This window comes from Alnus glutinosa, chromosome 11 (genome assembly GCF_958979055.1).
Source record: "Alnus glutinosa chromosome 11, dhAlnGlut1.1, whole genome shotgun sequence".
Taxonomy (NCBI): Eukaryota; Viridiplantae; Streptophyta; class Magnoliopsida; order Fagales; family Betulaceae; genus Alnus; species Alnus glutinosa.
This window is the reverse complement of record NC_084896.1, coordinates 3,995,949-4,016,945: the sequence shown is the minus strand read 5'-3', so window position 1 is coordinate 4,016,945 and position 20,997 is coordinate 3,995,949. Positions and strand designations below refer to the sequence as shown.

The following is a 20,997-nucleotide window of genomic DNA, read 5'->3' as shown; positions in this document are numbered from 1 at the left end:
GAATTGACCTTTGCCTGGTAAGCTAAATGATGAGCTCTCAAGGCTGAACTTTAATTACTGGCGTTTTTCTGTGCTTTATTGGCCTTTAATGGCCTCCGTAAATGCATTTCTTTAGTAGTGTCTGTTGGAGACTGACTATAAGTTTGAATGAGAGCTCGGATTAGGCTGGTCAATGCCGAATTTAAGCTCAATTCTCATACCTAGCCCAAGGCTGATAAAGCACAAAAATTCAGTATGGTATGAATCCAGCACGTACTCTTACGAGAATTTCACTCCGATGCTTAAATTAGCTTATGTAAGAAAATAATACTTTGAGCATAAAAATTGAGTCTTTGTTTATATATAGGGTATGGGCCTATTTATAGGCAAATAGGTGGAGTAAAACCTGAATTAGGTTTCCTACTCCTTGATCTAGGAGTGTAATCAGAGTTTTAATTGGACTTTGATCTTTCATTAGACTTTTGATATGATCCTTTATTAGACTTTTAATCTAATCCCTTGTTAGACTTCTGATCTGATTGGACCATGAGTCCTATCCTGATTCTACCGGGAATAGGACTACTGATCAAACTATACTTGGACTAAGAGTCTTATCTCGATTTTACCGGGATATGACTGCTAATCGGATTATGACTCTTACTTCAATTTAACCTAGAGTAGAGTCCTAATTTGGATTTGAAAGAAAACATACACAAATGACAAATAAAGATTGCGGAGTAATAAAATAGACAAATGAATTTTACGTGGTTCGGTCTATGACCTACATCCACAGGGTAAAGCCCTAAGGCTACATTATGCTCTTATTGCTTGAGTGATTTACAATACAGATTATCCCTATTTATAGGGATATAGAGAGAATACAAAATAATATGTAAAGAGAATATAATCAAATCAGAATTGAATGTATTCAAATCTGATTTGATTATAATCAATTACAATTAATGAGGATTAAATCAAATCCTACAATATATGGAAAGTACCGTAATATACGGTATCAATATATTCTCTAACATCCTCCTACAAACTCAAGGTGTAAGATTCTGAAATCTTGAGTTTGAATTTTTTTATTTTTATTTTTATTTATTTATTTTTTTTTTTATGTTGGGTCAGATATAACCCAATTTGGAGAACATATTTCTTCTTCTTCTTCTTCATCTTCCTTCTTCTGCTTCTTCTTTGTCTTCCTCCTCCTTCTTCTTCTTCTTCGAGTCAACTGGGGGCTAAATGGGCATGGGCTTAAAATAAGACCACAAATGCCAAAATACAAATAATGGGCCAACTATGGGCCAAATATGAAAGCCAACGATGGGCTGAAATGGGCTTGGGTTTGAAACAATACCACAGGAGCCAAAAATATGTAGGGCCAACTATGGACTAAAATGGACATGGGTTGAAACAATACCACATGTCAAATAATATGGGCCAACTATGGGCCAAAGCTAACTATGGGCTGAAATAGGCCTTGGTTTGAAACAACACTGCAAATGCCAAATACAAATAATGGGCCAACAAAGGGCCAAAAACAATTTGGGCAACTTTGGCCTTTTTTTTATTTTTTTTTTATTTTTTATTTTTTTTACCCTTTTCATCTTCCTCGACTACCCATTCACTACTAAAACAACACCTTTATCTCATCAAATCCTACAATATATGGAAAGTACCGTAATATACGGTATCAATATATTCTCTAACAGGATCTACTGGGATAACTGATACTTGATTTTTCGGGAATAGCTGCTAAGTGTCTATATCTCGGAATTGGACTTCTTGATAGTCTTGCTGTCTCCTCCTTGGGCTGGTCTGAGTGAAATTATTCCTAACAATTAAAATTCAGCTTCTTTTAACTGGCGTAAAAAAAAGTGCTAAATCTAGCTGGTATTGTAACAGACATATATCGGTGTATAAACCTTCAACAGACAAGTTATTTATCTTTAATAATCCTCTTGCACTGTTCCAAGCAGACAATATACATGTATGAGCTGATCAACTCATTTGTAGCCCTATCTCTCAAATTTGATTAGAAGGAAGTGTATATATAGAGTGTGCAAGCCATAGTTTTGTTTTGATGGACAATGTCTCGATCATGACATGAGATAGGCTGATAGCACATGCAGAAGTTGTCACCCCTCGACAAGAAGACTATCCCTAAGGGCTTAGGGCTTAGGCCTTGGGTTAGATATATGTCCTAATCGGCCATGCGAAAATGGTGACGAGGATCCACCTTAGAAAGCTCCATAACTCCACTCCCTGGCCTCCCCAACTTGTAGCCAAATTTAGGGCAGCCAAAGGAGCCGTTTCTCTCATGGATAGGTCATCCATACCTTTCTTTGATGTAAATGTACTCTGGTTATTAATAATTAGGTAGTCGTTGGTCATTCATTGTTACAAACATTGACGTTTTCTTCTCTATCAAAACCCTCTCAAGTGGTTATTTCGTCTTTGCAACATTCTCAGAATCCTCTTTGCATTTCTCCTATTATATATGATATCATTGGCTCAATCCCAACATCTATTTCTTATTTAGTAGCATATTGGGCCGTAATTAGATCTTTTTTTGACTGCATTTACATTGTTCCAACTCCTCTTTCTTCTGTTCCTATTGTAAGTAGAAAAGATTCACCTCCCATTGGTTTATTAGGTTTATAGTTTTTGTTTGCTTTTAGTTTGTTTTATTGTTTGGTTCAAAGTACTTAAAGAAAAAAAAAAAAAAAAAAAAAAGGCCTCTACTCAATCTTGTCATTGACAAATAGAAAAAATATGTTGACAACAATCGTGGTTGGTTGCCCTTGATTGTTGCCATGCATTAGGCAATTATCTTGCACAAAAGACAAATGTGCTTTATGTTTCATGGGCGGCAAATTATTACTGGGCAAAATGCTGCATCAGTTCTTGGGGGTTTTGACCTTTTAGTAGCTAGATCACATTCCTAAAGTTCAAAACTAATCAAAATCAATCCTTATAATCCGTTATCGGATCACTCCATCCATCCCACTTCCATTAACTTTTCTAACGGAATACCGTATCATCATATCTAATAGCTAGTTTTATGACATGTGTATACATAGCACGATATATAAGCTTCACAAGTCAGTCGTATACCACATCATAAAATGCTATGCCATTAAAAATGCTTTGTCAGCAAATCACTAAATCTCGTGTAGAAAAAAATAAATAAAAATTGAGGGGGGTGGTGGTTGCGTGACCACCTCTTTGCTGTGGGAAGGGGTGGCCGCGCAGCCACCCCATCTGCTTATTAGAATATAAATTAAATGATTAAATTTATTAATTTTTATTGACTTAAGCTTTTCGGATAAGTGATGGTTTAATTTAGTATTAGAACAAATGTCATGAGTTCAAACATTCTCTATGTTATTTACCTCTAATTTCAATTAAATATTACATGTGTTGCATGTGTCTCATTTATTAAGGGAGATTGTAGAGTTTGAACTCATAAATGATGGAAAGCATTAGAATATAAATTAAATTATTAAAGTCATTAATATTTCCTATCAGCTTAAACTTTAAGGATAAGTTGTAATTTAACTCTATTTTATGTAAGACCATCCCTATCTATTGTCGCAAGGGATGGCCACGTCACTCCTTTTCACAACAAAGGTGTCCACCCCCTCTCCCACTTTTTTTTTTTTTTCTTTCTTTTTATTTTTTTAAATGAGATTTAGTGATTTGCTGACTAAGCATTTTTAATGATATGGCGAACCACCATGGTATGCTTAACGTGGTGAAATTAATTGCGCTATGTATGCATGTGTCACAAAACTATTGGATATAACGTGACATTCTTTTTTTTAAAAAAAAAAATGAAAAAATGAAAAAAAGAAGAAGAAAGTAAACAAAAGTGAGGTGGAGGAAGTGATTTGATAACAAATTAAACCTTAAGAATTGATTTGATCAATTTTGAACCTTAAGGAGCCATTTAAGAAAAGGTCAAACTCCAAAGATTGATCCAATACCTTTTATTATTTCACTGTATTTAAGAAAAGCCCTATTACTACTTCAATATCATTTTGTAATTTTAGGAGGCCATTTTCATCTTTGGGCCACCAGAAATAAAATCCAGCAAGGCCCAACGTTGGAACATGCATGCATAAAAAACAGATTGGGCCTTTTATAAAAACAGATTCATCTCATCTGTATATTGCTTCCTAGCCCAAACCATCACCATGTAAAATGGATCCGGACTTCCAGTAAATTTGAGACAATTCTTATGAAACCCACTTATCCAAACAAGTCAACGGATTGCAAGATATTTACTTAGATTTTTACAGGCCCAGTTCCCAATATCAGGCTCCCTAACTGGTAACCAAAATTGATCCTATATATGAATCTCATGTCATTAACTTCAAAGATTAAGATGCTTCCAAATATTCAAAATACAGGGAAACAAACTTCAAAGAGAGAGTTCTTAGGAGTGATAATTTTTTACACGACTCACGAACTTGACCTATATAGTTTTATATTCATGACTCGATATGTGAACACGAATTGTTCTCATAAATTCTTTAAAGCCTAATTGTGTTGAGTTGTATGCATTATTCAACCAGACTTCATAACTACCAATTACAATAATCTGATATTTCTGCATTCTTACATAAAATCATGGAAAGATTGTAGTTATATTGGAAACCCCATGTATGATGTAAACTTGAAAGAAATCAAGGGAGCAGAGGAAGGTATATACAGGATTTGTTGTGGCATTTGTCAAGTCCTGCCTCATGCGACCAATCTGCATTTTAGCCACTGATCTATTAACCCAACAACAACAACTGAGAGGAGTGAGAGAGAAAAGCAAAGAGCTGGGACAACAACAGGGAAAATGACACCATTTCTTCAGCTGAACTTCGAGGTCCTATCTGCCTGGAAAACCCCAGCCCCCAGGCCAATGTTAGGCAAAAAGGTTGTAAAATAGCAGCCAGAAGAGCAAAACTGGGGCTACAACAGAGGCAGCATGGGCGATAAGTTTTGTATGGACCAGACCTGAGTATGAAGCACTGTTTGCATGGTGGCTTGGTATGTACATAGTGGTAAAGTTCACCAGTGGTAGCTTTGCCCCATCTTTCCGAGCTCCGAGCAATTTTTGACTGCAAATTTCCATAATAGATATGTTTCTTCTGTATAAGATGAGATAATTCTAATCTACAATGTCATTTTGATCATTATAGAATCAAAAGAAAGAGCAATGATGAGATGATTCTTCACTACCTGAAGTTCCAATGATTCACTACCTGAAGTTCCAAGAAAAACTAGGACAATTTCTACGAAAAAGCAGAACATGTGAAGTGCCTTCACAAATTGCTAGATTCACTACCATCTTGGTAATGTTAGGCACAACCATTTTTATGGTAATCATGTCTGTAAAAGCACTTTTTGTTAACGCTCCGTTTGTTTTGACGTAAAATGATATCTATCGTAAAATATTTTCAACGAAATCATTTTTTAAAAAAATAATTTTCTCGAAAATATTTTTTGGCGTTTGGTTCGCACGAAAAAATTACGAAAATGAAAATGCAACTGTCGCCGGAATCCGGCAACGTCCGATCGCCGTTGCCGGATTCCGGCGAGCATGTTTGGTCGGATCCCTGCCATTTTGGCCAGATTCGGTTAGATTCGGCCGGAATCCGGCAATTTTGGCAAGATCAATGGTCGGATTCCGGCGACGGTGGCTGGATGTCGTCGGATTCCAGCGCCGACAGTTTTCCGGTGGTCGGATGTTGCCTAATTCTGGTGCTATTTGGATTCCAACGACTGACCATTGCCAGATTCCGACAATCAGATATCAAATGTACATGGAAAGACGAAGAGTTAAATTTCGGAAAACGATTTATGGTTTTATAAACCGTAAATCGTTTTTCAAAAATTAAAGAAGGTTTTACGGTCAAGCTAAAAATGATTTTCGTTGACCATTATTTTCGGCTCTACCAAATACCGTAAAATGCCGAAATCATTTTAAGTCGAAACAAACGGAGCATAAATTTCTAATAGTGTTGCCACATCATATACAATCAGAAAGTGACATGTGTCCCTTTTAATAAAACTAAAAATAAAAAAGAAAATTTTTTTTGATAATTTTTTTATTAAATGGAACATGTGTCACCTTCTGATTATATATGACGTGGTAACACGGTTATAAATTTAACGAAAAGTAAATTGAATGATCTATTTGATATCAGTTGAAACCTCATATAGAGTAAATCAATAAAATTAAAACTTCAAGAAGTTATTTGATAAAAATTCAAACTACAGGGACCTCTTAAGCATTTTTTCCTCAACATTGAGACTTTTGTTTTTCCTATAAAAGAGGTAATTTAGTCATTTCACACATTTTTCAATTCAACTTAGCCGCTGGTTTAGAACAAAGGAGCAAACTACAGGCCTGCATACTCATGGCATTGATCTTTCTTTTCTTTTCTTTTTTTTTTTTTTTTCTTTTTTTGATGAGTAAAATAGCAGTGATCTTTCTACAATTATTTAGTCAATTCTACTACCAATAAACCTAAGGGTGCGTTTGGGATTTCAATTTCGTAGAGAAAAAGTGCGATTTTAATCCAAATCGCAGAAAATGAACCGTTTGGAAATTGCGTTTTTAAAAAATTGCGATTTGAAAACGCAGAAAAATGCTTATTCAAATCGCAGGCAATGTAGTGCTTTTTTGAAAACGCAGTATTTTAAAAGGCTAACCTGCAATTTTATAGGCCAAACTGCAATTTTGCCAAACGCTAAACTGTATTTTTAAAAATCATTTTTTAAAATCGCACATTTTAAAATTACTATTTTTAAATCGCACTTTTTGAAATCGCAAACCCAAACGGACCCTAAATTGCAACAAACCTATGGTGAAGGTGGTAAACTTAATTATACCATCCTTTGGCAAATTGGCATGCACAAGTGTTCCAATGTTTGTCTCAATATAACCTTATTTTCATGAAAAGGCATTTAGTTATAACTACTAGTCTAAACTAATATCTATAATGTTGACTGCCAAGCAAATTTTTAAGATTCCATTGCTTTTACAAACGACAAATGCAATCTCTCCCTGTCCCACCATCATCCCTCTGCTAACTTTTTAATTGTATCATTACTAAAAAACAGAAAATGGGAATACTAGCAAGGAATTGAACCTTCATAGATCACTTTGAATGGCCGGATCAACTTCCAAATGTTGCATAATAAAGCAATTGCTGTATTCACTTAAGGGGAGAAGAAGAAGAAGAAACAAAGGACCCCCTAGTGGGTGAGGTACATGCTGATCCATGTGCACACAATCATATAGGAAAAAGAAATATGTTAAGTGAAATCCTATTATGCCCTTAAGATTGATGATAAACAATAAGGAAAGGAAGATATATATTAAATAAGAGTATAATAATGGGCAAATCAATCATTTATTAATGGAAAAGGACGGTTCTCTGTGAAGCCTTCGTCTTAGTTAGTCATTAAATGTTAAAGATAAAGATGAACATTATTGGTGGCTTACATTCTTGAGTGCCAAAGGCACTAAAGAATTTTGTTAAGTGAAAAGTACTGGTTTGAGTTATTTATCAAAACCAAAAGAAAAATGCTTCCAAATAATGTTAAAAATTATATTTTTATCTCATAATTATTCTCATCATGCTAAAGTGTCAGCCACGGACAACTTTGGATCAGTCTTTCTTAAAAAAAGAAAAGAAAAAATTCAAGGAATCGTTTGAACTGACACATAAATTAACGTAACAGTCTATAATTGATAAAATAATTAAAAGTATATATTTTTGACAAGTACGTTCATAACTAATTAAATTGACAAATCAATTTTTTTGCTAAATCGTTATGAAACGCTGGGTTAATTTGTTAGGAAATTGTAATAAAACAAATTCAAAGTGATTGTGGCCAAGAATTTTCTCACATAATTAGGCCTCCCACAGCTCAATTATATTCTCCCCTTCATTATCTACTTCAAAGTGTAGTTTCTAGAACGTGCCAGCGTGGCAAATGATGAATTCTGACAAATGGACTAAACTAACCCCCAGATTTTTATAAGATACCAATACAAAATATAGGGTTAATCCGTAATTTTACCTGGTATAGGGTGACGGGCAGAATATGATCAAGTAATCGGCGGAGGCACACGTGAAGGTACTAGTCTTATCATCGTACGCGTAGCTATACGCGCGTGGGCAAATGTACTTGAAGAACAGCGAGTACAACGATGGCCCACAAGTGTCAGGCGTAGAGTACGCCCCGCTGCAACACAACCTCGGATCACCGAGCGCCTCGCACGCACTCCTGCACGCGACCACCCTACCCCCACTCGCCACCCGGAGCTCCTTCGGACACGCGCCGTTTAAATCCACTAAACATCCGGTGGCGCCACATCCACCTCTTGTACCTATTAAATTAATAAATTATCAATTATCTTAAAGAATTTAAATTAATATTTTAATATTCCACTCAAGTAGATACTAGATATCATATTAAATTATATTTTCACCCAAAATTTAAAATTAATAAAAATAATGAATTTAATAATACCTCTTGCTACAACAAGCATTGGGAGGTTGTAGCCGTCGACGAGGCTCACGTCGTAGAAGTCCAGCCCATCGGCGCCGTTTAGAGTGAACTCTGCCAGCGTGGCAGGAGGCTTGGCCCCAGAGCCGGCGCACTCCAGCGTCCCGGACCCACAGTCGCCGGTAAGGCACGAGAACTTGCCTGTAGAGTCTCGGCCACAGTGGGTTCGACCCCACATCCGACCCGACCATGACTTAGGGATGGATATGGTCCTGGACTTGCCGCTCTTGAGGGCGAACCCGGTGGTGGGGAGCTGTGCCGTCCCGGAGCCGGATAGCAGGCCGGGCCATATCGTGCGCCGGCACTTGTTGACTATCTTGAAGGAAGCGGAATGGACCTCTGTGAAGACCAAAAATGGAAGAAAAAAAACACGAAGTGGGTCAGAAGGAAATGGAGAAATTTAGAGAAAAAATAAAAATAAAAATAAAAAATTGGTCTTTTCGTGGTGGGTCATGGGTGTGAGATTGTGTGATTACCTGAGAAGAAAGAGATGGTGAGGAGAGTGAGAACGGTGGCGGAGAGTAGCAGACGGCGACCCATTGGATTGAAGAAGACGAGGAGGAAGCGAAGGTTGAAAATCGAGCAAGAAAAGGTTGAGTTTGAGTTGGAGAGGCGCAAAGAACTCTACTTTTCTTGCGCAGAGCGAAGGGTCACTGAACTGTGGTGGTTCTTCTTTTTGCTTTTGAGTTTTTTGACGTTCTGTCATCTTTTCTGTCATCTTTGTCATTTGTATTTTTTGCTAATTAATTTTTTTTTATTTGTTATATTTTTGGGTAAAGCTGGACGTCCTCTATAGTCTGTTATCTGTAGATGACTTTACAGAGTTATGAAAACGATGGATAAAAAGGTATTGGTTAAATAATTAGTGTAATTTACAAGTGTCAGAAAATACTTTGTGTAATGGTTTTGTTTATTTGTGTGGTAACGAAGGAGAATACACGATAAATCTTCTTAATTTAATGGGTTGATGATAAACAGCTAAACTTTTTAGAACAGTATACGAGGAGCCGATCATAAAGAGTTTGACTGTAAATCTCATGAGTCATGATCTCAAACCAGATAAAGAAAATATGGGTCCCTCCACCACACCTCATAATTTTCTGAAGCTCGATCAACTTCAAATTTTAAAAAAGAAAATGGGAAGCCATGACTCCGATGAGAAGCTCTGCTCAAAAAGCATGGACGGGAAAAACCCTCTCCGACGATTTTACTTTACTATAGCCCTCCGCCAGAACACGTCCAGTCGCCATCTGGTGGCCGTTGGAATAGGTTTGACGGCCATGCGATTGACCACTTCATCATAAGGGTAAAATCCCGGTTATAATTATCAGTTTGCGGCCAATACGTAATAGTAATCATAACTGGCAGTCGGTCGGCCAAAATCGTCAATCGATTCCGATAACTGAGTAGCTCGTTAATTGATATGTAGTAATTGATAATTTTCGGTTAGTACTCAATTATCCGAACCAAATACAAAAATTTTTAAAAATTGAGCATATTTTTTAGTACCACTTATTTCCTTACGCAGAAAATTGTCTGAATTGAAAAGTTAATGTGGTAGAGCCGGTTGTTTTGTTCATTCAAGTACAGGATACAGGAGAAATCCATGATTCCATGAGGACTAGTTGAGAACCAGTAACCAGAAGGGATTTTATTTCAAAGCTGAGATGATACTTGAACATCAAAGCTTTCTTTCTATTTGCTTTTCTTTTGTTTTCTTTCTTCTTCCTTTCTTTTTTTTTTTTGGTCTGGTCTGTTTTCAATGAGTACATGTTCATCTATTTATATTCATTCAGGATGACCTACCTGTTGGTGGTTACCCATCCATCTCTTTGCATTGTCACTTAAATATGTTCCAAACCCAACAAATACACAAAAATAGGAAAATACATCTTTCATAAATAAGAAAAAGGAATTTGTACGAAAAACAGATCTGATTGCTAGGACCCAAAAGGTAGGGACTGGGCAAATGGGTGATGAGGGTAGGCCCAAAGCTTCATTGAGTCAACCCAGACAGTCTTTTAGGCCCATGGGTGATAACTGGAGGGTCCAGGATTGTTCCAAAAGTAGAAGCCCCCAAAGTCCACTTGGAAAGTTGTTGAACGACATTGGTCCAGATAAGCTTCATTATGCAAAGGAAAACTCTCTAGACACTTCCACACGGGAGACTCCAACTCAGAAAGCTCCTTCCCCTCCACTAACACACTACAGGAAGAGAAAGGATAGAGAAGACCCGGAAGTTGAGATGAAGCTAAGTGGGAGCCCTCTGGAAAAGCCAAAGTCGGGAGGAGGATGTAGGAGCTGGAAGAAATTAGCTCGAGAAATTGCAAATGTGACGACTTCCCGTGGTTCTGTGATGGAAAGAATGGGGATAGAGGATGAAGACCGAATGGATTCGTCTGAGATGATTGGAACTAGTACAAAGGAGTATGAAGGTAACTCACCCGTGAAGACTCAATTTTTTGGCTCTCCCAAGAGTTATGAATTGACCACTTCTAATGGTGTTTCTTTAATGGCGGTGGCTGAGGAGCAGCCCCGCCACTCACCATGAATCTACTATGTTGGAACTGCCGGGGGCTTGGGAACCCCTGGACAGTCCGGGAGCTTCACATTCTAGTAAAGAATAAGAAACCCAATTTTTTGTTTCTCATTGAAACAAAAGTTTTCTCTGGGGCTCTACAGAGAATAAGGATACGGTTAGGTTTTGAAGGAATGATACATGTTGATCCGGTGGGCTGTAGTGGTGGTTTAGCTTTTTTCTGGAAATCCGACTCAGGGGTGGAGATTATGCATTTTTCCCCTCGGCACATATCTGCAAACATCTGGGATAGGAAGAAAGCTTTCAATTGGACCTTTATTGGATTTTATGGAAATCCCAACCGGGACCTTCGGGATGAGTCATGGTCTCTACTGTCCCATTTAAAGTCCCTGAGTCATGACGCTTGGTTATGTATGGGAGACTTTAATGAAGTGGTTGACGGGAGCCATGAAAAGTGAAGCTCAGATGGAGCGTTTTCGGTCTACTCTAGCTGATTGTAACTTGGGGGATTTAGGATTTCAAGGTTCAAAATTTACCTGGAGTAATAGCAGAGATTCAGAGGAGTTTATCAAGGAAAGGCTAGACCGGGCAGTAGCAACTCCGAGGTGGTGTGAAGGCTTTCCAAATGCAGCTGTTGAAGTTCTCCCTGTCAGAAATTCAGATCATAAACCACTTTTGCTCATAATGGAGGTCGAATATAGGAAGCCTCATCGGCTATTCAGATATGAGGCTAAGTGGAATCTGGATGAGGAGTGTCAAAAGGTTATCCAACAGTTTTGGAATGAGGCTGATACAGGTAGAGAATCTATGGAAGAAGTTCTGCAGAGCCTTGATCGAAGTAGAGAAACCCTTAACGGCTGGAGTAGAAACAAATTTGGAGATGTGACTAGAACTATAAATTCCCTCTCGAGAAGATTGGGGAGAATGCAGAGATACGAGATCCCAGGGAATTTAGAATCTATCAAGCAGATTAAAGGAGAACTTAATAAACTCCTTGAAATGGAGGATGTCAAGTGGCGCCAAAGAGCAAAGACAAATTGGTTCATAAAAGGGGACCGTAATACTCAGTTTTTCCATGCATGGGCCAACCAACGTCGAAGATCTAATTTCATCGGATCAATAAGGGATTTGGAAGGACATGAGTGGACCCGGTCTGAGGAGGTGGGAAATGCTTTTACTAGGTATTTCCAGAATCTCTTTGAAACTGAAGGAGTGGCAGGAATTGAGGAGTGCACCTCGGCTGTACAAGTACGGGTTTGTTGAATGCCATGCTTACTAGCGAATTCACACATGAAGAGGTCAACACAGCTTTGTCCCAGATGCATCCGTTGAAGTCACCGGGCCCAGATGGATTCGGAGCAAGCTTCTATCAACATCACTGGGGTACCATTGGGGCTAAGGTACGTGGTGCAGTTTTGGATTTTCTTAATAGGGGTAATTTTAACACTTCTATTAATGAAACATTCATAGCCTTGATCCCGAAAATGGAAAGGGTGTCCACTGTGGCGGATTTTAGGCCAATTAGCCTTTGTAATGTGATATATAAGTTAGTGTCCAAGGTGCTTGCTAACAGGCTGAAGTTGGTGTTACCCTCAATAATATCACAGCATCAAAGTGCTTTTGTGCCGGGTCGGCTTATTACAGACAATATATTGATTGCCTATGAAGCTCTTCATAACATGAATTCTAGGATGATGGGGAAGAAGGGTTTTATGGTGGCTAAGATCGACATGGGAAAGGCATATGATAGGGTGGAGTGGCCTTTTCTTGAGGCTATGATGCGAACAATGGGGTTTGAAGAAAGATGGATCACCCTTATTATGACTTGTGTTAGAAGTGTGACATATTCGATCTTGGTAAACAGCCAGCCGTATGGAAAGATAGTTCCATCTCGGGGATTGTGACAAGGGGACCCTTTGTCGCCCTATCTCTTTTTAATTGTAGCGGAGGGGTTAAGCTCTTTGATGGCAAAGGCAGAAGTTGAAAACCGCATCACAGGAGTTCCAATAGCAGCAGGTGGCTTTCGCTTGAGTCACCTATTTTTTGCGGATGACTCTCTTCTTTTTTGCAGGGCCAATTTCCCGGAGTGGTTAAACCTTGTTCAAATTTTACAAACCTATGAGAAAGCATCTGGCCACAATTGAACATGGCAAAAACATCCGTGTTCTTCAGTCGAAACACTCGAGAGGAATTCAAAGGATTCATCCGGAACTCAGTGGGGGTAGCTACAACGACCGGCTTTGAGAAGTACCTAGGCCTCCCGACCTTGGTAGGCAGATCAAAGAAGCGGACTTTTGCTTACATATGCGGTAGGGTAAAGGCAAGATTGGATGGGTGGAAGGAAAAGTTCCTGTCCCAGGCAGGGAAGGAGGTTTTAATAAAAGCAGTGGTCCAAGCTTTGCCTACTTACTGTATGAGTGTTTTTAGGCTGCCGCAATCACTATGTAAGTCCCTAAACTCTCTTATAAGTCACTTTTGGTGGGGACATAAAACTAATCAAGGACGAGTCCATTGGATGAGTTGGCAACGAATGGGAGCATCGAAAAATAGAGGAGGGATGGGATTCAGAGATTTGGAGGTTTTTAATTTGGCATTGCTTGCAAAACAAGGGTGGCGGATTCTCACAAATCCGTCTTCCCTTGTAGCACGAGTGATGAAAGAGAAGTACCATCCTCGGGCAAAATTTTTGGAGGCTACTGTGGGTAGGAGACCATCCTTCGTGTGGAGAAGTATCATCAATGCCAAGCATCTACTGCAGAACGGAATGGGGTGGAGAGTAGGAAATGGAGCAAATATCAAAATCTGGGGGGACGCATGGCTATCCCCTCCTCATGCTAGACTTCTCCCTCCATCACAAGCTGGTTTGCACCCTGAAGCTAGAGTTAATATGCTGATTGATCCAATTACCGGGTGGTGGGATTTCAATCTGGTGCGAAGACTGTTTGACCCAGGTGATGTGGCTAAAATTGGTAGTGTGTTGCTTAGTCCTTTGCGTCAGGAGGATAAAATGATTTGGAGAGGTACCACAGCAGGTACTTTCACGATGAGAAGCGCCTATTATATGGAACTGCATAGGCAGGCTCAAGATAGAGGAGAGGGATCGGGTGCCAATGCCCATGTTGAGGTTTGGAAGACAATCTGGGGTATGCACGCCCCACCTGTGCTTAAAAACTTTTGCTGGAAAGTTTGTAATAATCTCCTCCCTACCAAGGCGAATTTGCATAAAAGGAAGCTAGTTGATGATCCTTTGTGCCCTTTCTGTACAGGTGAACCCGAAACTATTTTTCACAGCATTTGGGGGTGCCCAGCTGCTGTTGCTGTTTGGCAGGAGGGGGTAAAAAGGTTTCAGAAAATGTCTTGTACTCTAACGGATGGGATGGGATTATTCTTGTATCTGATGGAAAGGTTAGATCCAGAGGAATTCGTAGAGGCTTGGACTGTGGCTCGCATGATTTGGATGAGGAGGAATGATTTTGTCTTTAACGGATTCATCACTCCCCCGATCCAGACTATGGAAGCAGCAAAGATTTCTATGGAAGGCTTTATAAATGCAACTGACAGGGATGAAGCTTCAATCAGTGTTGAGCCCATGCAACGAATGGGGTGGAAAAAACCACCGGAAGGTAGCTGGAAGATCAACTGGGATGCGGCAATTTCTAAGGAAAAAATGAAGATGGGAGTGGGAATAGTTATCCGAGATGCTGAAGGTTGTCTGGTTGCAGCAAAGACAAAGACTGTCCCTTTCATAGTGGACCCTACTGCTGCTGAAACTATGGCAGCATGGGTTGCTGTGGAGTTTGGCAGGGAACTGGGGGCAGATCGAGTAGTATTGGAGGGGGATTCTTTGGTGGTAGTCTCAGCTTTTCGGACAGTGGATCCATGTAATCGGATATTCGGACAATTAATTGATGATATTAAATCGTCTTTCTCCCATTTCTCGGCAGTGGAGGTGATGCATGCTCGTCGAGAAGCAAACACGGCAGCTCATGAATTAGCTAAATGTGCGATTTCTCTTTTGTGGAACAATACTTGGGTGGGGGTATGTCCTGCTATTGAAAGTATTGTAGCAGCAGAGTGTATTTCTTCAAAAAAAAAAAAAAGAAAAAAGATTGGGCTACAAATGAATTTGTACATTAATTAATAATGTATCAAATACTTGGTCCTGACTAGTGAAAGTTGAGTCACTTTCCAGTTCAAAGAGGCAAAGGCTTTCTTTTTTACATAAGCAATTTACCAAAAATGAGTAGCATAAATCAATCTAACATGTACACTATTGCTTTAAGAAACCTCTTTCTTACTAGCAGATTCCCCCACCAAGAACTTTCTATTTTTGACTCTGACTAGCTCAGTTCATCATTCTACTGAAACAGCTGTTAAGAGAGTTTAGGTATATACCTTATGCAGCAGTAACTTATCTTGGAGATGAAGACTGGCAGCATATTTGTGTCCTCAGTGGTGCTTGCCCCTTGGCAGAATCTCTCTCCTTTAGCCTCCAAAGAATGTTTTCCCCTTCCAGAATTAAGGATATTCAACAAGGTCAGCAGCATATCAAGTGTTTTCCATTTTCAAGAACTAAAAGCAATGCTACATAAAACACAAATATCTTTCAAATATTTCATAAAGTTGACATGGTTATAAGGTTTAGTAGCCATTAGATAAGCACTTTTTTTTTTTAATAGAAAAAAAAATAAAAATCAATGATAACTTAACCTTAGCACGTCAGCTTTGTGAGATGTTTGTATGGTATGAAGCATTTTTCAAATTGAAAACTCTGTTTTTATAAAACAGTTTTCAAACAGAGTATATAATGCTAGAAATCACACATTTATCTTATCATTATTTCACTCAACTGACGTGACAGCGTTGTCAATTACCATATCAATACCCCTAATTCTCATTATGTAATTTAAATCGAATGTCATTTTAGATCATATTCATATATACCCCACTTCGGAAGTAAGCACCTCTCTTTCTTTTATTTTGATTGTTTTTCTTATTTATTAAGAAAAAGGAGAATCAAATATTATATATATATATATACAAAATATGGATTTCTTTAAACTTTACTAAAGCATTAAATACGTAAAAGAATTTTACACATGAGAAAGGAAAGTTGAAGGATAGGAATTAGGAAGCATCCAAGAAACCTAAACAGGTAACGTTAGTTTTTTTTTTTTTTTTTTTTTAAGAAAAAAAAAACAATAAACAATAAAAACAAAAACATTTGGTTGAACAAAAAGAAACAGTAGGTCATGTTTCTGATTTTGGCATTTCTACTTTCTTTTTTTCTTTTATTTTTTCCCTGCTCCTTGTAGGCACCATCACCGCCTTCACTACATTCCCTTTTTAATAAGGTTAAAAAGGCGATTGCGGTTATTAGTTATTAAAAATATATAATTGTCTCTGCTAATTGCCAAGGCAGTTAGCGATTATTTAATAACCGTCAATTAATTGCTAATCACTTTTTAAAAGATCGGGCCTTTTAGGTCTATTTTAGATATTGGGCTTTTTTTCACCCCTTTAGACGTTTTTTGGCCTTTCCTTTCTCATCTTTTTTTCTTTTTTTTTTAGGGCAACAAATACAAATTATCAATAATCCAATGCCGATTCTAACACATCAAATAGAAGAATAGCTTTTCATTTGGCTTCATCCCCATGATATGATTTCTAAAAGTCTAGATTACAATAATTAAGGGTGCATTTGTAATTGTGATTACGTAGATAATAAGTGTAATTTTAAATCAAATCGCAGAACATAAATCGTTTGTAAACTGCGTTTTTAAAAATTACAATTTGAAAACGCAGAAAATCTACTTTTTTAAATTGCAGATAAAATTGTACTTTTTTGAAAATGTTAAATTTTAAATGTTAAATTACAATTTTACCAAACATTAAATTGCGTCTTTAAAAATTATTTTTTACAAATCGCACATTTTAAATTGCAATTTTTTTGAAATTGTGGACCCAACCGGACCCTAGGTAATAAACGAATGCCAATAAGAACACAAGAATTAAAGTGAAAGAAGTCCAACTTCGAAGGTCATCCTGACTCATCCATGGCAAAAGCCAAAAATAGCCATAGGAAGCAGAGGATACAAGGTCATCCATGGCAAAAACATACAGAGCTGAAAACAAATTCTAGAGAGAGAGAGAGAGAATTAAAACGAAAGGAAAAGCTAGTGGCGGATAGTGAAAATGGAAATTTGAATTTGAAGTGCCTGAGATTTGTATGAAACCAAAGGAAAAGTTTGGAGTTCCTCTTGGTGTTCAGCTCCAGACAACCAGATCTCAGAGAGAGAGAGAGACGAGCACAAATCTGGAGTGGAGTGCGGCGGCTAAGAATTGAGAAGTAAAATACATAGGAGGTATGGGGGTGATTTAAACCCTAGAAGTGAAACGACTTCGTTTTATATATATATATAGAGAGAGAGTGAGAGAGAGAGGTTATTTCCAACCGCCTTTAAAAAAAGTGGATAGGCAGTTTAGCTGGCGTACCCGCCCGAATAATCTCCTGCGCACAAGTTGATCCCTTGAGGTTCTTACTCACGGCCAAAGCAGAGAAGTTCCTCAATTTTTTTCCATTCCCCTGCTGCTCTTGGTGCAAACGCCGTATAGAAAATCTCCTATTAGTCATTTGTGCTTTTAATGGGAGGTTTTAATCTTGACTGTGGATTAAGAATAACAGGAGATGCCCTGCAATTGCTCTACAGGATGTAAGAGGAACCCCTCTTTTCACATCTTTTTTGCTTTATGGATAATTCATACTTCGGGCCCATTAAAATACTTTGTGCTGGGAAAGCAAAAATCTTAGACAATTTTTTTTTTTCTTGGATGATAACTAACAATTCTTAACAGTCTGCCAAGGAGCAAAGCCTTCATAAAGTTCATAAACAGAACAACTTCTACAAAAGGAGAAAATACAACTCGCTTGTGAGGTTTTTGTGCCCTATCTTTCTAAATCTTCCAAGGAGGAATATAAAAGAAACTGCAATTTCATTTGTAAGGCAAACTATACCTGCCATAGAGACCTCAACCAGGTTAATCGCCGGGGTCCTTTTATTGTCATGAATGCAATTGCATTTTTATCATCCCTAAGAACATTAACAGCCTTTGTAAACTCAGTGTCATCCAACTCTTCCAGTTGCTGCAAGTCTTCCAGGCATTTCTGATACAAAGTTGTTTCATTCGATGCATTCCTTTGCATAGCATTCAACTTTGCTGCTGAGAAAATCTCATATAGAACATTTTCGATTGTCTCCCCGACTTTATAGGCAAAGCATGCTCTTTTCTTACGACTCGATGCTGTCGGAGAAAAATATTTGCGCTTCTTATGTTGGATGTCATTTGTACCAATTATTGAATCTGAATCGAGGGCACCATCAACTACTTGAGTAGGTAGGTTAGTGGGCTCCGAAGATCGCACAGTTTCTGTGTTGCTATTCTCCTCCTCAGTTTTCACAGGTACTCCACTTGGAAATTGGTATTTGGCGTTAGCTCTTTCTCCTGCACCAGATCTGTCAACAATGGATGGAATACGTAAAATAGAAGTGAGAAATGAAAGGGAAGTTACCTTCAAAAATGACTGACATTTGTTTATAAAGAGGAAAGCTCTTTCGTCGAAATGGTCGCGCTTCACTTCGTACCTATAATTACATGTCATAAACTTCTTCCAGCGCATCCAAATTTCATAGTAAATTTACATATTGCAATATTAAAAATTAAAAAATATCTACATACCACAATATAGCTATCCCAAACTTTATCATCAGCTACAACCATTTGTCGAGTTTCATCCCAGCCAAACCCAATATGACCAAGCAAGGTTTTAACCACACCATAATCTTTCTTCATCACATTGTAACGGTTTTTTATCTGGTTCTCTTCTAAATATAAGCCAAACTTCTTATTGAAATCACGTGTAACAGATCTAATTACTTCATTCTTAAAGTCATTGTAAGCAGTCCTTCCACAATTGTGTTGCTCAATGAAAAGCTCAACCAAATAGGCATCACGAGATGGTGTCCACTCTGCCTTGGTTCGACCTGGGATTCCATCTTGTCCAGCAGACATCTTGACTTCTGCCCACTAACAAGAAATAAATAAACCTAGTCAAAGACAACAGAGATTGCCGAATCAAGGAACAAGTAATCAAACCAAGACTTCCGGCGTAAAAACATTGGATCCATGCTGGAAACTACATATAGGTTTACTGAATCGAGCTTCAGGTATACAAGAAAACGATTGAGAAGCTTATATCACACAAAGAGTTTGTAGCAGTTGTAACAAAGGTAATTGAGCGAAGAATAAGTGTTAAAACATATTGAAATTAAGAATGAAAAAAAAGGTCTAGTAATTCAGCCTTAGTTCTGTATGTTCCTCTGAAATGATTCATCTATCAGAACCAAATATGTAAACTTGACACCGTAAACTGAGGACCATTGAGGTAACACGAATATTTGTTTGATTCATTCCCCTTTCACAAAGGGAATCTAGTGAAGCTCAATCTTCCCGATAATAAGTATTTGATAGATTCCTAATTGCCTAATTTTTGAAAACATTCCATAAATCCACACTGGTAAATATAATCTTAAACAAAAAAGAGAAGAGTCAGGTGGGAGTTCTGGAACTATCCCTTCTCATTGGATCATTACCATCTTGCTTTCCTCTAAAACTTGAAATTTAAATTTGCTTGCTGATTATAAACTTCAGCCACCTCTACGTTTCAGATTATAATATAACATGAAGTTTATTCCACTTGATTTCTCTTTATTTCTCATAAATCATAATATAGATAGACATGCACACACTACTTAAATCCTACTTCCGTTTATAGTTCAGAGTCTAATTGCACATGTCATCAAAATTGAAACCCTATATGGGTTTTGGAAAGACTTGATCCAGCTACTTATTTTCCACACGTAAGTCAATGTTGCACAACCAATTGAATCATTTTAGAAGAAGTGTCCGACATCTCCAAAACCACGATTACAAATAGTACCGTCCAAAAGTCTTTGGTAAACAACCAAACACCAATCAAAGAACCCCTTTACTTATGATCGATTCCTATGGTGCCTTTTGTGCAGATAAATGACTACAAAAAATAATATTAAAAGTTTCACTCAAAACTTTTCGAAATCCCAATACTACAAAACAGCACCCACAATCATAAAACCAAAGTATAAAAATGCAATGCGATATTAATTGGCCACTGTAAAACCCATAAAAAATTTCTCCTACCCGCTGTTTGGTTAGTGAGAAAACCCATAAGAAAGTACACAAACTAAAACTTTGCATCAACATTTTAGCTGTCAATTCGACTTCAACAAAATCAGGAAACAGATATTTAAAAAACAAAAGGAAAGCTCTTTAGAGGGTTCAGTTCTAGAGTTAGACAGACACAGCCAAGTGGAAGCTCCCTTAAAGTTCAAAGTTTACTTGTTTTCTATTTTCCCACATTTTCTCAGTAACCAAACGGAGCATATAACAGTTAAACTTAGGCTAAGATACGGAGAGAGATCTACAACTGGTTACCTGATCACTCGATTGAACCAATGGTGATCGGAGATCGGAGCTCCGGTTTACCGGGAAAGAGCGAGGCGACTGGGGGCTAACGTGCGCCTAGTGCGTAGATTAAGGCCTAAGATAAGACAGAACGAGGAAAACCAAACGACACGTTTCGAGGGATAACCGTTATGAATGGGGCATGGGCTATGATCAAACCACGTTTTGCCACGTCAATGGTTTCTTGGATGATCCTAGCCGTCCAAAGAAAAGTGTTAGATTTTTGCTTAGTCAACAAATTGGGGGAGTTAGTAATTAATTATCCTCCATATCAGTGATTAGTGACTTGTCATAAACTAAAGATTAAGGGATGTGTTTGATGTGTAATCCAAATG

The 20,997-nt window shown here is 38.0% G+C and overlaps 3 protein-coding genes across 5 annotated transcripts; 1 reads left to right on the top strand and 2 right to left on the bottom strand.

The window, feature by feature from the left end:
- Positions 1–4,447: 4,447 nt before the first annotated feature.
- LOC133882142 (thaumatin-like protein 1b) lies at positions 4,448–9,282 on the bottom strand. 2 transcript variants are annotated; one of them, XM_062321250.1, is made up of 5 exons: positions 9,039–9,281; positions 8,527–8,901; positions 8,074–8,383; positions 4,996–5,099; positions 4,448–4,875 (listed from the first exon to the last, which is right to left on the bottom strand). In XM_062321250.1, exons 1-5 carry the CDS (start codon positions 9,100–9,102, stop codon positions 4,868–4,870), a joined length of 861 nt encoding a protein of 286 aa, XP_062177234.1. In that variant the 5' UTR covers positions 9,103–9,281; the 3' UTR covers positions 4,448–4,867. The 2 variants fall into 2 exon arrangements, with proteins under 2 accessions (XP_062177234.1, XP_062177233.1); XM_062321249.1 differs by having other exon boundaries at positions 4,448–5,099; positions 9,039–9,282.
- Positions 9,283–11,497: 2,215 nt separating this feature from the next.
- Positions 11,498–12,364, top strand: LOC133882092 (uncharacterized). Its single transcript, XM_062321196.1, has one exon. It carries the CDS (start codon positions 11,498–11,500, stop codon positions 12,362–12,364), a length of 867 nt encoding a protein of 288 aa, XP_062177180.1.
- Positions 12,365–17,908: 5,544 nt separating this feature from the next.
- Positions 17,909–20,792, bottom strand: LOC133882290 (uncharacterized protein At2g29880-like). 2 transcript variants are annotated; one of them, XM_062321423.1, is made up of 4 exons: positions 20,633–20,792; positions 18,839–19,186; positions 18,672–18,744; positions 17,909–18,604 (listed from the first exon to the last, which is right to left on the bottom strand). In XM_062321423.1, exons 2-4 carry the CDS (start codon positions 19,169–19,171, stop codon positions 18,111–18,113), a joined length of 900 nt encoding a protein of 299 aa, XP_062177407.1. In that variant the 5' UTR covers positions 19,172–19,186; positions 20,633–20,792; the 3' UTR covers positions 17,909–18,110. The 2 variants fall into 2 exon arrangements, with proteins under 2 accessions (XP_062177407.1, XP_062177408.1); XM_062321424.1 differs by having other exon boundaries at positions 18,839–19,179; positions 20,633–20,777.
- Positions 20,793–20,997: the final 205 nt, after the last annotated feature.